The sequence below is a fragment of the Sus scrofa genome, chromosome 7 (assembly GCF_000003025.6).
Source record: "Sus scrofa isolate TJ Tabasco breed Duroc chromosome 7, Sscrofa11.1, whole genome shotgun sequence".
Taxonomy (NCBI): domain Eukaryota; kingdom Metazoa; phylum Chordata; class Mammalia; order Artiodactyla; family Suidae; genus Sus; species Sus scrofa.
Genome location: NC_010449.5, coordinates 55,468,522 through 55,484,738, shown reverse-complemented (window position 1 = coordinate 55,484,738; position 16,217 = coordinate 55,468,522). Strand labels below are relative to the sequence as shown.

General features: G+C 51.1%; 1 protein-coding gene across 5 annotated transcripts; it reads left to right on the top strand.

Moving 5' to 3' along the window:
• On the top strand, positions 1,107-15,724 carry ARPIN (actin-related protein 2/3 complex inhibitor). 5 transcript variants are annotated; one of them, XM_021098270.1, is made up of 6 exons: positions 1,191-1,511; positions 3,367-3,442; positions 8,469-8,601; positions 12,590-12,796; positions 13,152-13,315; positions 14,729-15,724. In XM_021098270.1, the coding sequence occupies exons 3-6, from the start codon at positions 8,589-8,591 to the stop codon at positions 14,735-14,737; spliced, it is 393 nt and encodes a 130-aa protein (XP_020953929.1). In that variant the 5' UTR covers positions 1,191-1,511; positions 3,367-3,442; positions 8,469-8,588; the 3' UTR covers positions 14,738-15,724.

Here is a 16,217-nt window from a genome sequence, read left to right as displayed (position 1 = left end):
AACCTAGCCTGCTGCAGTGACAAGCCAGATCCTTAACTCACTGTGCCACAAGGGAACTCCTATCTTCTATCTTTTTGATAACCCATTCTAAGAGGTGGGGGGTGATATGTCATTGTGATTTTGGTTTGCATTCCCCTGATGATTGGTGACGCTGAGTAGCTTTTCATATAAATTTTGGGCATGCATATGTCTCCTTTGAAGAAATTTCTTTGCCCCCCCCCCTTATCTGGCTGTATCTGTGGCTTACAAAAGTTCCTGGGCCAAGGGTCCAACTCAAGCTGCTGCAGTGAAAACACTAGATCCTTAACCCACTGGGCCATAAGGAAACTCCATCTTTGCCCTCCTCCCTTTTTTTTTTTTTTTTTTTTTTTTGGTTTTGTTTTTTAGGGCCACACCTACTGCACATCGAGGTTCCCAGGCTAAGGGTTGAATCGGAGCTGTAGCTGCCGGCCTACACCACAGCCACTGCAACTCTGGATCTGAGCGGAGTTCAACCTACACCACAGCTCACGGCAACTCTGGATCCTTAACCCACTGAAAGAGGCCAGGGATGGAACTAGTGTCCTCATGGATACTAGTCAGATTCCTCTCCCCTGCGCCACAACAGTAACTCCCTAGAGTGAGCTTATTAAATCTTTACAACTCCTCTGACACTGACCCCATCTCATAGAGGAGGAGGCACGGGCTCAGAGAGGTTGAAGAACTTGTCCAAGCTCACCTGGCTGGGATTCTAACCATGGTAAGTCGCTGATCTGACATCTCAGCTCAGGCTCCTTTGCTACAGGTCCCCAGAGCTCTTCCCTCAGCCGCTCTGCGACCTCGCGCGTGGGGCGTAAAAAGAGCGACTCTGTGCTTAACCACTGCGCCGTCCCTGAGGGCTGTTCCCATTTTTCCGTTCCTGCTTCCTGGAATCCCATCCTTTCAGAGCTGACCGTACTAGCTCTCTTGGCCTCAATTTCCCTTGCGCGTGTGTGAGGCCTAGGTCTCCCTCTAGGAACAAGGAAGAGGGAGAGAACGAGAAGGGCGTGGCTCCACTCCCCGCCCTATCCCCACCCGCGGCAGAAGGCCAAGGCCGGGTCCCTGCAGGAGCCGGCCTCCCACCAAGCAAAGTCCCGCGGGCAGAAATGGAGCTCGGCCCCTTTAAATCCCGCGCGGGAACGCCCGCAGCCGCGCCGGACCCGGATCTGCGGCTGGGAATTGCCAGTCTCGGCGTGTGCTCCCTGCGCGGCTCCTCGCAGCGCCTTCCGCCCCGCGTGCCGGCTCAGTGCCCCGGGCCGCGAGGGCTCCGCGCCCGTGGGGAGAATGAGCCGCATCTACCACGACAGCGCCCTCCAGAACAAAGCGGTGCAGAGCGCGCGGCTGCCTGGGGCCTGGGACCCCGCCGCCCACCAGGGGTAGGCTCCGCCCGCATCTCCCTCCGCCTCCCGGGCCGGCCTGCGTCGGATCCCTAGGCTCCGCGTCGATCCCGGGCTCCCTGATTGGCAGGGGAAGGGGGGCGCCACCAAGATCGGGTACGGCTGGGAGGAAAGGCGGGGCTCACCGAAGGTCCCCTGGGCTCCAGACCGCTCTTCCCAGTGCTCCCCTCGGAGCGCACCCCTTAAGCCTTAAAACTCACAGAGGGTCGGTCCTGACTCCCAAACAGCGCTCATAAGACGGCGATTGCTTACCAACCTTTGTCTTTATCCCGCGCTGGCATATATCGGCTATAAACTTCACCACTTGCCCCTGCCTTGCCTTTAGGCCTTTTGCACACGGTGCACTCCGCTTCAGTAGGGACTGTGTGGTGCTGTGACCGGAACAGCGGGTGGGAGTTGGCCTGGGAGGGAGGGCCAGGCTTGCCTGGAGGCTTGAGTTGGATCCGGAGGGCCAGGCCCTACCATCACTGGCACGGAGAACAGAGAACGACTAGACCACTCCATTTGCAATTACAAATACAACTGAATGAAGGGATTAGCGGGATAGATAGGGGCGAGTGAGGTACTGGGAGTTTTAACTTTTCAGCCCCATCTCTTCACCTGCCCCACCCCTCTCCCATTTACGTGGTTCCAAAAAGGAAGTCCCCAGGTTCTGCTTTTGTGAGAATTAGGATTGGCAAGCCAGGGTCTGGTTCCCTTTAATGAGGGACTCTGATTTTTTTGTTTTGTTTTTTTGTTTGTTTTTTTAGGGCCTCTCCCACAGCATATGGAAATTCCCAGGCTAGGGGTTGAAGGGAGCTGCAACTGCAGACCTATGCCACAGCTACGGCAATGCCAGATCCTTAACCCATTGAGCAAGGCCAGGGATGGAACCCGAGACCTCAAGGATACTAGCAGGGTTTGTTAAGGCTGAGCCACGATGGGAACTCCTGGGACCCTCTGATCTTGGCCTAGTCACAAACCTTCTGAGTCTGGGTTTCCCCATTTCTAAAGTGGACATGAATGAGAGCGGGAGTGTGAAAGTGCTTTAGAAGTTCTCTTGTGCACAGAGGGTTAAGGACCCTGTGTTGTCACTGCAGCAGCTGTGGTCACTGCTCTGGTGTGGATGCCATCCCTGGCCTTCCATGGGAACTTCCATGTGCCACGAGGGCAGCCAAAAAATAAATTTTTTAAAAAGGAAGTGCTTTTTTTTTTTTTTTGGTCTTTTTGCCATTTCTTGGGCCACTCCTGTGGCATATGGAGGTTCCCAGGCTAGGGGTCTAATCGGAGCTGAGCTGCCAGCCTACGCCAGAGCTACAGCAACGTGGGATCCGAGCCGCGTCTGCGACCCACACCACAGCTCACATGGCAATGCCGGATCGTTAACCCACTGAGCAAGGGCAGGGATCGAACCCACAACCTCATGGTTCCTAGTCGGATTCGTTAACCACTGCGCCACGACGGGAACTCCAGGAAGTGCTTTAAAACACGTGACAAGAGAAGCTACTTAGACCCTACCCCCTGAAAAATTTGGTTAAATAAAAAAGTAAAATCTCTTATATTTAGTAAACACTTTAATAGTGTACACAGCACCTTCACATACATGATTGTGTGTTGTCATCATCATAGAAGCAGAATGGGGTGACTGTGATGCTCCCATTTTGTGGATAAGAACACCACAGAGGTTATAGTAACCCCCGGCAGGAGGGGCCATAGCTTGGTCTTACAGCCTGGCAATACTGCTTCCTACCCTCTGGATGATACCCCAGACTTTGGGACCCTTAGAGGTGTGGGAGCACAGAGAAGGGGGCTGCAACATTCTGGGCCCTGCTCGGGGGCCAGGTGAATGGGAGACAGGTTTGGGACACGCTTCTGTCTAGTGTACACTCTGAACTGGGCCATGGCCCTTGTGAGGGGCTCTTTCCTCCAGACTGACAGAACCAGTTGGTCCCCTCTTCTCTCTCATTCCCAGGGGAGATGGTGTCCTGCTGGAGGGAGAGCTGGTCGATGTATCACGGCACAGCATCTCAGATGCCCATGGCAGGAAGGTGAGGATGTTTCCTTGGGGGCACCCACAGGGCACTGGCTTCAAGGTCCTTACCCTCCAATGCATTTCCCTCTGCTTGGTGCCGCCAGTGCCAAGACTTGGGGTCCAGCTCTTTGCTCAATCAAGGGCCTCCCGGGACAGGTGAAGAGGCTGGGAGATTGACAGCCAAAAGGAGCCATAGGTGGAAGGGATCAGTTTGGGCTGTGCTGGTGGCCTGGGTTCTTAAGAAGACAGACCAGGCTCTAAACCCAAGGGATATGTTTGGGGCTGGGACTAGGAGGACTGAGAGCAGGAAGGGGTGAGGTAAGTAGTTCAGGACTCAGGCTCTGGATGCTGAGTGAAGGGATCTTGGCACCTTCTGATGGAAGAGATTTAATGTGCTGGGAGGCTTGGAGTTCCCATTGTGACTCAGCGGTAATGAATCTGACTAGTGTCCATGAGGACGCAGGGTTTGGGTTTTTGTTTTTTTGTTTGTTTGTTTTTTGTCTCTTTTTGTCTTTTCTAGGGCTGCCCCTGCGGCATATGGAGATTCCTGGGCTAGGGGTCCAATCGGAGCTGTAGCCGCTGGCCTACGCCACAGCAACGCCAGATCCAAGCTGTGTCTGCGACCTACACCATAGCTCACGGCAATGCCAGATCCTGAACCCACTGAGCAAGGCCAGGGATCAAACCTGCAACCTCATGGTTCCTAGTCGGATTCATTATAACCACTGAGCCACTACGGGAACTCCAAGGATGCAGGTTTGATCCCTGTCCCTCGTGGTTCCTACTTGGGTTTGTTTCTGCTGCACCACGACGGGAACTCCATGTTTATCCATTTTAAATGTTTGTATCTATTAACTCCAAACTCCCAGTCCATCCCTCTCCCTCTCCCTTACCCCTTGGCAACTGTAGGTCTGTATTCTATGTCTATGAGTCTGTTTCTGTTTCATAGATAGATTCATTTTTGCCATATTTTAGATTCTGTATATAAGTGATATCATATTGTATTTATCTTTCTCTTTCTGACACTTCACTTAGTATGAGAATCTCTAGGTGCAGCCATGTTGTTGCAGATGGCATTATTTCATTCTTTTTTATGGCTGAGTAGTATTCCATTATGTATATGTACCAGATCTTCTTTTTTTTTTTTTTGGCTTTTTAGGGCCACACTCACTGCATATAGACATTCCCAGGCTAGGGGTCGAATTAGAGCTATAGCTCCCAGTCTACGCCACAGCCACAGCAACTCGGGATCTGAGCTGCATCTGCAACCTACACCACAGGTCATGGCAACACCAGATCACTGAGTGAAGCCAGGGATTGAACCTGCCTCATGGATACTAATCGGATAGTCGGATTCGCTTTCCACTGCACCACAATGGGAACTTCTACCACATATTCTTTTTTTTTTTTTTTTTTTTTTTTGCTGCATTTGTGGCATATAGTAGTTCTCAGGCTGGGGATCTAACCTGTGCCACAGCAGCGACCCAAGCCACTGCTGTGACAACAACAGATCCTTAACCCACTGTGCCACAAGAGAACTTCTGTATCACATGTTCATAATCCATTTGTCGATGGACATTTATTTAGGTTGTATCCAAGTCTTGGATATTGTCAGTTGTGCCGCTGTGAACATAGGGGTGCATATATCTTTTTGAATTATGGTTTTGTCCAGGTATATGCCTAGAAGTAGGATTGTTGGATCATAAGGTAAGTCTATTTTTACTTTTATGAGGATCCTCTATACCGTTCTCCATGGTGGTTGCACCAGCTTACATTCCCACCAACACTGTAGGAGGGTTCCCTTTTCTCCACGCCTTCTCCAGCATTTGCTGTTTTTAGACTTATTAATGATGGCCATTCTGACTGGTGTGAGATGGTACCTCATTATAGTTTTGACATGCATTTCTCTAATCCTTAGTGATGTTGAACATCTTTTCATATGCCTACTGGCCATCTGTATGTCTTCTTTGGAGAAATGTCTATTAGGTCTTCTTCCCACTTTTTTGATTGGGTTGTTTGATTTTTTGTTGTTGAGTTATATGTGTTGTTTGTATGTTTTGGAGATTAAGCCTCAAGACTGCTCTGCAGTGATCCCACTTGCTTTCCCAGCCTGGACTCCCATGAAGCCTCTAAGGGTCTTGTGTTGCTCAGACATACACACGGGAGTTCTTGCTGTGGCACAATAGGATTGGCAGCACCTCTGGAACACTGGGCTTCAGGTTCGATCATCAGCCTGGCACGGTGGATTAAGGATCTGATCCCTGCCCTGGGAACTCGTACGCTGTGGGGCGGCCAAAAAAGAAAACAAAAAATAATAAACATTTGTTAAGGAATTCCCAGGTGACTCAGCAGGTTAAGAACCTCACATGGTGTCTGTGGTGATGCGGGTTTGATCCCTAGCCTTGCTCAGTGGGTTAAGGATCCTTGCTCAGTGGGTTGCAAGTTGCCTTGTAGGTCACAAATGTAGCTCAGATCTGGATGTTGCATAAGATGGCAGCTGCAGGTCCAACTTGACCCCATTTCAAGAACTTCCACATGCCTTGGATGTGGTCCTAAAAAACAAAAAAAAAACTATACATACTGGATTTTGACTTTTTTCTTTTTGCTTTTTAGGGCCGCACCCAAAGCATACAGAAGTTCCCAGGCTCGGGGTCAGATTGGAGCTGTGGCTGCCAGCTTACGCCACAGCCACAGCAACGCAGGATCGGAGCTGCATCTGCAATGACACCACAGCTCACAGCAGCGTCGGAGCCTTAACCCACTGACCAAGGCCAGGGATCAAACCTGCTTCCTAATGATACTAATTTTCCACTGAGCCATGGTGGGAACTCAAGACCTTGACTTTTATTTTATGTACCTGTCAAGGCTTTTGATATTCTTTTTTTTTTTTTTTTTTTTTTGAGTTAAGAACAAGTCTTATTTTATTTTATTTTTTTTGTCTTTTTGCCATTTCTTGGGCCGCTCCCACGGCATATGGAGGTTCCCAGGCTAGGGGTCTAATCGGAGCTGTAGCCACCGGCCTACGCCAGAGCCACAGCAACTCGGAATCCGAGGCTCGTCTGCAACCTACACCACAGCTCACAGCAACGCCGGATCGTTAACCCACTGAGCAAGGGCAGGGATCGAACCCACAACCTCATGGTTCCTAGTCGGATTCATTAACCACTGCGCCACGACGGGAACTCCTTACTTTTATTATTTAAGTAAATACTTAAGTACTGAGTACAATAGGAAATAGCGGGTTGAAAGCATAGACTCTGGACCCAGTCCTGCTTTTACTACTTAGTATTATGGGTAAGTTGTTACCATTTTTGTTTTTGTTTTTTTGGCTTTTGATATTCTTCCCACATCCTTTTCTTACAGTTTCGGGTTTTTCCCTTCTTGCCTCCTCTCTTTCTCCCAGGAGGTGCTTTCCTCTTCTTCAGTCTCTGAGAGCATCTGGCCCGCCTGTTTTGATGAGGATAGCTGGCAGGCACACTTCGTGCTTTACCCTGTGCCTGCTCCTCCATTATCTCTTAAATCCTGACAACGAGGAGCTCCCATCGTGGTGTAGCAGAAATGAATCCAACTAGGAATCATAGCAGTTTCCTGCCTGGCTCAGTGGTAATGAACCATGAGGACTCGGGTTCCATCCCTGGCCTTGCTCAGTGGGTTAAGGATCTGGCGTTGCTGTGAGCTGTGGTGTAGGTCACAGATGCAACTTGGATCTGGTGTGGCTATGGCTGTGACTGGCAGCTGTAGCTCTGATTAGACTCCTAGCCTGGGAACCTCCACATGCTGTGGGTGCAGCTGTAAAAAGACAAAAGATAAAAAAAGAAAAGAATTGATATTGGAGTTCCTGTTGTGGCTTAATGGAAACGAACCCAACTAGGATCCATGAGGATACAGGTTCGATCCCTGGCCTCGCTCAGTGGGTTAAGGATCCAGCATTGCCGTGAACTGTGGTGTAGGTTACAGAGGTGGCTTGGCAAAAAAGCAAAAAAAAGTGAAGTTCCTGTTGTGGCTCAGTGGTTAACAAATCCTACTAGGAACCATGAGGTTGCGGGTTCGATCCCTGGGCTTGCTCAGTGGGTTAAGGATCTGGCGTTGCCGTGAGCTGTGGTGTAGGTCGCAGACAGGGCTTGAATCCCGAGTTGCTGAGGCTCTGACATAGGCCAGCAGCTACAGCTCCGATTAGACCCCTAGCCTGGGAACCTCCATATGCTGCGGGAGCTGCTCAAGAAATGGCAAAAAGATTAAAAAAAAAAAAAAAAAAAAAGCAAACAAAGCTGACAACATGCCCTAAACATCATTTTGTCTCCAAGGCAACAGGAGAAACCGAGGTTAGGAATGATCTGCTCCAGGACCCACATTTGGGAGAAGAGGCACAGTGGGTGTCCTCACTCAGAACCTCATTTCAGTGTCCTTTCCATGGCCTCTTTGCTGCTGCCACTCCTCCCTCATGGTATTTGGGGTCCTTAGTGCTTGGGTTATGGTTTTCTGTATATACTTTCTGTCTCTGACTGCATGGAGGCTTCAGGGTGTGGCTCTGAGCTTGCCCTCTCTCGGAAGTCTCGTATGGCTCATTATGTGTGACAAGTTCTCTTTTTTTCTTTTTCTCTTTAGGGCCACATCTGCTGGCACATGGAGGTTCCCAGGCTAGGAGTCAAATTGGAGATGCAGCTGCCAGCCTACACCACAGCCACAACAACGTAGGATCCGGGCCATGTCTGCGACCTACACCAGAGCTCCTGGCAACACCAGATCCTTAACCCACTGAGCGAGGCCAGGGATAGAACCCGAGTCCTCATGGATACTAGTTGGATTTTGTTTCCGCTGTACCACAACAGGAATTCCAACAAGTTCTCCTCTAAACACATGAATGAATGATAGTGCAGTGGGGTCCTCTGGCTAATGTGAACATCTTTTGGAGCTGTGGTGGGATTCTGGGGGTAGAGAGTAAGGTTGGGGGGGAGTTGCTGCAGCCAGAGCACATGGGGAGTGTGTGTGTCGGAGGGTGAAGCATGAAACAGCCCCCTCACTCTCTCTCTGCCTGGTCCCAGGAGCGCTACTACGTGCTGTATATCCGGCCCAGTCGCATCCATCGCCGTAAATTTGATCCCAAGGGAAATGAAATCGAGCCCAACTTCAGCGCCACCAGGAAGGTGAACACAGGCTTCCTCATGTCATCCTACAGTAGGTACCCCCTCTTCTTCCCTTAGGGCCCCCCTACACTGTGGCCTTCCTTTGTTTCCAGGGGTCTCTTGGCTCCTAGAAAGTGTCTTAGCATGGTTGTCCTTGAAGCCCACACTTGGCCTGAGGACTCCCTGGCTGGACTCTTCCTGCCCCTCGTTTACTCAGGATCCCCAGTGCTCCACGTCAGTCCTGAGGGCCTGGCTACCTTCTTGGCTCTTACCATCTTCTGCAGTCTGGCAGAATCATACGTGAACCTGCCTTTGTGCAGAGTTCAAGCCAAATGGCCTCCATTTTCCTGCCAAAATTCTTTTTCGTGTGTGTCTTTTTAGGGCCACACCTGCAGTCTGTGGAAATTCACAGGTTAGGGATTGGATCAGAGGTTCATCTGCAGGCCTACACCACAGCCACAGCAACGCACGTTCTGAACAACGTCTGCAACCTACCCCACAGCTCACGGCAATGCCAGATCTTTAATCCACTGAGCGAGGCCAGGGATAGAATCTATGTCCTCATGGATAGTAATCAGGTTCATTACCGCTGAGCCACAGTGGAAACTCCCCTGCCAAAATTCTTACTTGGTTCTCGGGCCCTCCCTGATCTCATTCCTCTTCCCCCACTTTTGGCTGTAGAAGGACATTTTTGCTGTCTGCCCCTCATGAGGTTTTGAGGTTGAGTGGGAATCCACCCCTCCATCATGTTATTTATTCATGCTTTCGGTTGCTCATTGATTTTGTGAACATTTAATGAGAATCCACCCTGAGCCACACACTGAGGGTCCAGAGAAGGGCAAGACCCGGACCTGCACTCAGGATGTTCTTAGTCTAGTAGAGGAGCTGGAGGCCATGACTGGAGTCCAGGCAGGTGCGGTCAGCGGAGGTGCCCTGGCAGAGGGAACGCTAGTACTGGATCCTGAAAGATGAGCAGGAATCAGGTGGGTACTGAGGCTTGGAAAGGTGTTTCAGAGATGGGGCAGCATGCCAAGGGAATTCTGGGAATCGAGGGCTCCCAATGCAGGTGAGGAGAAGCCTTCCAGGGGGAGCTCTGCAGTAAGTGGTTTTAAGTAGGTGAGTGACGTGATTAGATTTTAAAAACCCCTGGGGCGGGGGTGAATAGACTAGAAACCAGGAGGCTGTTAGGAGGCTGCGATGGCAACTAGGAAGGAGATATGAGGCCAGGATGAAGGACGGGTCAGTGAGGATGGAAAGACTGGGCAGGCTCAAGATAGAGGAGGAGAGTTCCTGCTGTGGTGCAATACAATTGGCAGCGTCTTGGGAGCACTGGGTTGCAGGTTCAATCCCTGGTCCAGCACAGTGGGTTAAGGATCTTGCTGTAGCTGTAGCTTAGGCTGAGACTGAGACTGCTGCTTGGATCTGATTGATCCCTGGCCCTGGGAAATCCAGGGAGGCCAGAAAAGAAAAAAAAAAAAAAAAGACAGAGAAGGGATGGTGGCTTCAGTGTTTGTTTGGATATGGGGAGGATAAGGGGAGTCCAGGGTGACCCCAGGATTTGGCCTCGGGTGCCAGGTTTAGGGGACAGAGGTGCAATCAGAGCAGTTTGGGGAGGAGTTCTGTTTGGGACCCATAGCATTAGCCACGTGGTAGCACTTCCAGCTAGAGGAGGATGTCTCCTGGAGGCTGGGTGGTACCGTTCTAGAACCCAGGAAGAGCCCTGAGCTGGCTGCACGTATTTCAGTGTCATCACACGTGGGTGGTACTGAAGCTGCTTCAGTGAATAAGTCACCCTGGGTTGTCCTGGGTAACAACAAGGACAGGGGCTGGACAGGGAAGGAGCCTCAAGGAGCAGGGGAAGGAACATGAGAGGAGTCTGAACAGGATGGAGAAAGCGTGTGTCTCTGAAGCCCAGAGAAGCCCGGGAGGACAGGAGTGAGGAGTGGCAGTGGGGTCAGGGGCTGCCCAAGGCCCAGTGAGGTCAGGACTGCGGAGCACCCAGTGGGCTTCACGGTGATATGCTCCCCCATAGCTCTGCAGTGGTGGTGTGGTCTGGAGTAGAGGGCGCCACAGCCAGAGCACGGGAAGGCAGATAGGCAAGATCTAGGCAAGGAAGACAAGCAGGTCCCTGAAGAAGTGGGAGGGGGTAGGACCTGGGGCCCGAGATCAGATACTTTGTCCTTTGGCAGAAGGGAAGGAGGGAGGAGTTCCCGTCATGGCACAGCAGAAAGAAATCCGACTAGGAACCGTGAGGTCTCAGGTTCGATCCCTGGCCTCTCTCAGTGGGTTAAGGATCCAGTGTTGCCATGAGCTGTGGTGTAGGTTTGAAGACATAGCTCAGATCCCGCATTGCCGCGGCTGTGGTGTAGACCAGCAACTGTAGCTCTGATTTGACCCCTGCTGTGGGTGCAGCCCTAAAAATCAAAAAAAAAAAAAAAAAAAGAAGAGAGGTGGTGGCAGGAAGGTGAGTGGCCCCACCTCTGGCTTTTGTCATCTTGCGAAGCAGGAAGTGAGGTGGCTCTTCTGGGGGGATGTTGAGCCGGGTGGGGGTTGAGGAGAGGGAGCAGTGAACCTCCTCCTTGCAAGCGAGATGTCTAGGGGTTCCTGGAAGGCGTTCCTGGCAGAGCTTGTCAGAGGTTTCATGCGATGAACCAAACGTGGTCTGGTCTTTGTGGCCGGCAGCCCTCTGGATGTCGGCATGGGGAAGGTGGCCTGCGGAGAGCTCCAGGGTGGCATGAGAGGCCTTGCTTCTTCGTCTGGCACTGGGACTGCCCTCTCCTCCCCAACCTGGGATTAGTGGATTTGGGACTTTCCGGGTAGGTGAGTGAGAGGGGCATCCTCCCTAAGTCTCTGGGCTCTGCCAGGGCCAGGATGAGAGGCATGGGGACCATCAAAGTCTGCTCCTGGTTCCAGCAGACCCCACCCCAGCCAGGATGACCTGAGGGCTGGGAGAGAACCCTGCCTGGTCACTGGGGTCGCCATGGGAAGGCAGAATTATGTGGAGGGGCGTTCCTGTCATGGCTCAGCGGTTAGCGAACCTGACTAGCATCCATAAGGATGCAGGTTCGATCTCTGGCCTCAATCAGTGGGTTAAGGATCTGGTGATGTGGTGAGCTATGGTGTAGGTCGCAGACACAGCTTGGATCCTGTGTTGCTGTGGCTGTGGTGTAGGCCAGCGGCTACAGCTCTGATTGGACCCCTAGCCTGGGAATTGTGGTGGGTTCAACCCTAAAAAGACAAAAAGACAAAAAAAAAAAAAAAAAAAAAAGAATTATATGGAGGGCTTGAATCTTGCCTCTTCCGCTGACTAGCTTTGTGACCTTGGGCAAATTAATTAGCCTCTCTAAGCCTTAGTTTTCTCATCTGTAAATAGGAATAAGAAATACAGTAACACTTGCTGAGGGTTTGCTGTGTGCAAGACCCCATCCTAAGTGCTTTGCTTGCATTAGATAATTCTTTTACACCTCCTGTCAACCTCATCAGTAGGTACCACTTTTATCCCTATATGTCAGGCACAGAGAGAGGTTAAGTAACTTGCCTGTGGTCCCACAGTGTGTAAGCAGATTTGCACCAGGCAGTCTGGCTCCAGAGCCTGAACTCAGAACTCCTTGATGGATACTCGCAGGATGGGAGCTCAGAGCCCTACCTTCAGGTGGTTGTGAGCAGGTGCAACACTCATCCTTCACCTGGCTCTTAAAAAGCCCTCCCAAATTGCTTGCTATTCCCATGGTGGCTCAGTGCTAACAAACCCGACTGAGGTATCCATGAGGTTGCGGATTCGATCCCTGGCCTTGCTCAGTGGATTAAGGGTCTGGTGTTGCCGTGAGTTGTGGTGTAGGTCATAGATTTGGTTCAGATCCCACGTTGCTGTGGCTGTGGTGTAGGCTGGTGGCCACAGCTCCAATTCGATCCCTAGCCTGGGAACTTCCATATGCCCAGGCTATAGAAGCCTGGGTGGGTGGGGCCATAAAAACAACAACAACAACAACAAAAATTCTTGCTATTATAGTGAATAACCCACTTGTGCTGTGTACCTGCAGAGGTGGAGGCCAAGGGAGACACCGACAGTCTCTCGCCCGAAGCACTGAAGGGGCTGGTGAATAAGCCAGAGCTGCTTGCGCTGACTGAGAGCCTCACCCCCGACCAGACGGTGGCATTCTGGATGCCTGAGTCAGAGATGGAGGCCATGGAGCTCGAGATAGGGGCTGGGGTCCGGCTGAAAACTCGTGGTGATGGTCCCTTCCTGGGTGAGCAGGGCAGCCTCCACTGTGGCCTGATGCTCCCCTATGACCTGTCGGGGCTCCTGGCCTCCTGTTCAAGGCTTCCCCATCCCTCCCTCTTAGAGCTCCTGGAGCAGACCATGGCCTCCCGGTGGACATGACCCCTTGAGATTTATGCCCAAGTCCCTCAGCCAGTACCCTGGATCTGGGGTGCCGCCCAATCCCATGATTCCTGTCAGGGACCTCTTCTACCTGGTACCTTGCGGGTCCCATCCAGGGCCTCCCTGAGCACACCCAGGCCTAGGGGACCCCAGCAAAACGGGCCAGCCCCTTCTATGTTCTGCCACACAGAAAGAGGCCATTCACCTTCTCTCTTCTTCAGAGTCATTAGCCAAACTTGAAGCTGGAACAGTGACCAAGTGTAATTTCGCTGGTGATGGAAAGACGGGAGCGTCCTGGACAGACAACATCATGGCCCAGAAGTCTTGGGAGGGGGCTGCAGCAGAGACCCGAGGACAGGGGGACGGCGCAGAGGACGAGGAGTGGGTAGGTCCAGGGAGGCGACTGTGGACCTGGTGTTGTGGTTTATCTCTTGGCGAGAGATTGGTACTAGTTGTGGTTAGGTGTAGGACAAAGAAACAACAACATAAACTTTACTCCACAGCTTTGGGAGGTTCCTGAGGGTATGTTAGCATCTAGAGGATTCCTTCAGGGTATGAAGAGTGACATCCTGGGACCTTTCTCTTTGGTAGGTCTGAACCGTGCCAATCAACAAGAGAGCCCCAGAGATTTATGAAAGGACAAGATGGAAAGGATGGCATGCAGAGAGGAACCAAGGAGACTTAATGCCATTAAGGCTCCAGATACTTCCACTTCTAGTGAAAATATCTGCCACGTTGGGGCAGTTGAGCTGCTGAATGAGCATTTTCCCCCCACTTTGTTCTGGGCTCCTTGCCCAAAGTGGCTGGAAGAATGGCTGACTTGGTCCTTAAGAGTTTTTTTGGCCCCAAAGTCAGCCCCTTAGTTGATCCTCAGCCTATTCGCAGTTGATTTGGTTTTTCTCTTTCTTTCTTTTCTTTTTTTTTTTTTTCCCCTTGCTTTTTAGGGCCAACCTGCAGAATATGGAAGTTCCCAGGCTAGGAGTCAAATTGAAGCTGCAGCTGCTGGTCTACACCACAGCCACAGCACACCACATCCAAGCTGCATCTGCAACCTACCCCACAGCTCATGGCAACACCTGATCCCTACTGAGCGAGGCCAGGATTGAACCCGAGTCCTCTTGGATAATAGTCGGGTTCATTTCTGCTGCACCATCCTGGGAACTCCTGATTTGATTTTTTGAGGTATATTACACTAGAAGATTTGTGTTGGTGTGAAAAGACCCTAAATTGAACATTGAAAAAAAGTTTTAGGAGTTCCCGTCATGGCGCAGTGGTTAACAAATCCGACTAGGAACCATGAGGTTGCGGGTTCGGTCCCTGGCCTTGCTCAGTGGGTTAAGGATCCAGCGTTGCCACGAGCTGTGGTGTAGGTTGCAGACGCGGCTTGAATTCTGAGTTGCTGTGGCTCTGGCATAGGCTGGGGGCTACAGCTCCGATTGGACCCCTAGCCTGGGAACCTCCACATGCTGAGGGAACGGCCCAAGAAATAGCAAAAAGACAAAAAAAAAAAAAAAAAAAAAAAAAAAAAACACGGACAATTTCTCTAGGTGATGAAGATGAGTGACATTTGCTAGAGAAAACAGGGACAGGGAGCGTGGAGAGACTGGGTTCCCTTTTGACTTAATAAAGTGAGTCTTGGACTGAAAAAGCAATTGGAGTTGCCAGACTGGCTTCCTGGGCCAACTCTGACAAGAGGAAGCCAAGGCCGAGGCCCCTCAATAAAATGCTTGTTTGTCTGAGGACTTGGAGGAGACGTGTGTGAAATGTGCCCTGTTCATTTCTCTTTACTTTACCCCAGGATGACTGAGGTCAGTGAGAGATGGGGTGCCTCCAGGGCCCACCAGCACTGTTAAGCATTTCTTCCATCACCTTTCATCCTGGAGCTCGCAGAAGCAAGTCCGCCGAGCCCTACCTGGTTCTTCCCTACAGCGGCCACAGAACACCCTTTGAACAAGCTCTGCTAAAATCAAACCCAAGACCCTGGTGTTAGCACTGGGGCCCTGCGCTGCGCCTCATGAAGCATCTCTCCCTGGATGTGAGTCTAACCTTCCTAGACATTTTCATGATAGCGAGTTCCCCAGGGCATTCAGGGGAACTGGACTTGGTACAGAACTGGGGGGGGGGGGGAAATCCCTCATCTGCATGCAGAGTGGCTCAGAGAAGTTAGCAGGGCCTCCTTCTTCTGTTCTTGTTGTGTAGCCTGCTTTCCTTCTGAAACTGCCCTCTTCCCCAGCACTCTGTGCTGTAGCCTCTGTGCCCCTGCTCAAGCCTCCTTGTTCCCTTTTCAGCCCCCCAGAACTGTCAGTTTTTTTCCTCCTCTGGTTGTCTGTACCTTGGGGGTTCCTGTCTCCTGACCTCCCTTTGCTCCTCTCCCAGGGATGCTCCTCTCAGAGAGGCTGAGAGCATTCAGAGGTGTGGCTGGTGGGTCCCCATCTCTGACTCATTCTGCCAGACTACATTTTTTTTTTTTTAAAAGCATGCGCATGTGGCGTATGGAGGTTCCCAGGCTAGGGGTCGAGTCAGAGCTGCAGCTGCTGGCCTACGCCACAGCCACAGCAACGCCAGATCCGAGCCACGTCTGCAACCTACACCACGGCTCATGGCAACACTGGATCCTTATCCCACTGAGTGAGGCTAGGGATCAAATCCACCACCTCATGGATCCTAGTAGGGTTCATCACTGCTGAGCCATGACAGGAACTCCTCCAGGCCACATTTTTTATAACACTTTTCTTGTTTTGTACCTTGAGAACTTTTTATGAATGAATAAAATCTTCAGGAAATGATTCCTCTATACCGACTGGGTTGTTATTTGATATAAACAGCCTCCCAACTGAGCAATCTCCGTATAAAAAGAAAGCCACATCATTTTGGTCATGAATATTGCCTTGCTGGATAGTGTGCCCAGACCCAGATCTAGGAAGGGACCCGGAGTTGAAATCTACAACCTTAATGCTAAGCACAGTCTCAGTCCTAAGAATAAGCAGAACTTGGTGGAATGTGGATCCTGTTTGGCTCAGAGAAGAGAGGAGGTGGTGGTAAACTAACAATTATCAAGTCCCCTAATGTGTCAAAGTCAGCACTAGATGCTTTCCACGGTAATAATTATAGCCACTGGCTGTTGAATGACTCCTGCTGCTAGTCCTTGTGCCAAGCACTTGTGCCAGGTACTTGTAGTATCTAACTTAATTGTCACAAGAGTCCCAAGAGGCACATGTGATAATTAGCTCCATTTATTTCTATATGGTTTTCATGGTTGAGGTCCCAGCATTTATTATCATGGTTCA

Coding starts and splice junctions, on each gene's coding strand:
- ARPIN (XM_021098269.1), top strand. CDS start 1,125: ATGGAGCTCGGCCCCTTTAAATCCCGCGCGGGAACGCCCGCAGCCGCG. Junction 1,395..8,468: donor GACCCCGCCGCCCACCAGGG/GTAGGCTCCGCC, acceptor GCCTGGTCCCAG/GAGCGCTACTACGTGCTGTA. Junction 8,602..13,151: donor CTTCCTCATGTCATCCTACA/GTAGGTACCCCC, acceptor TCTCTTCTTCAG/AGTCATTAGCCAAACTTGAA.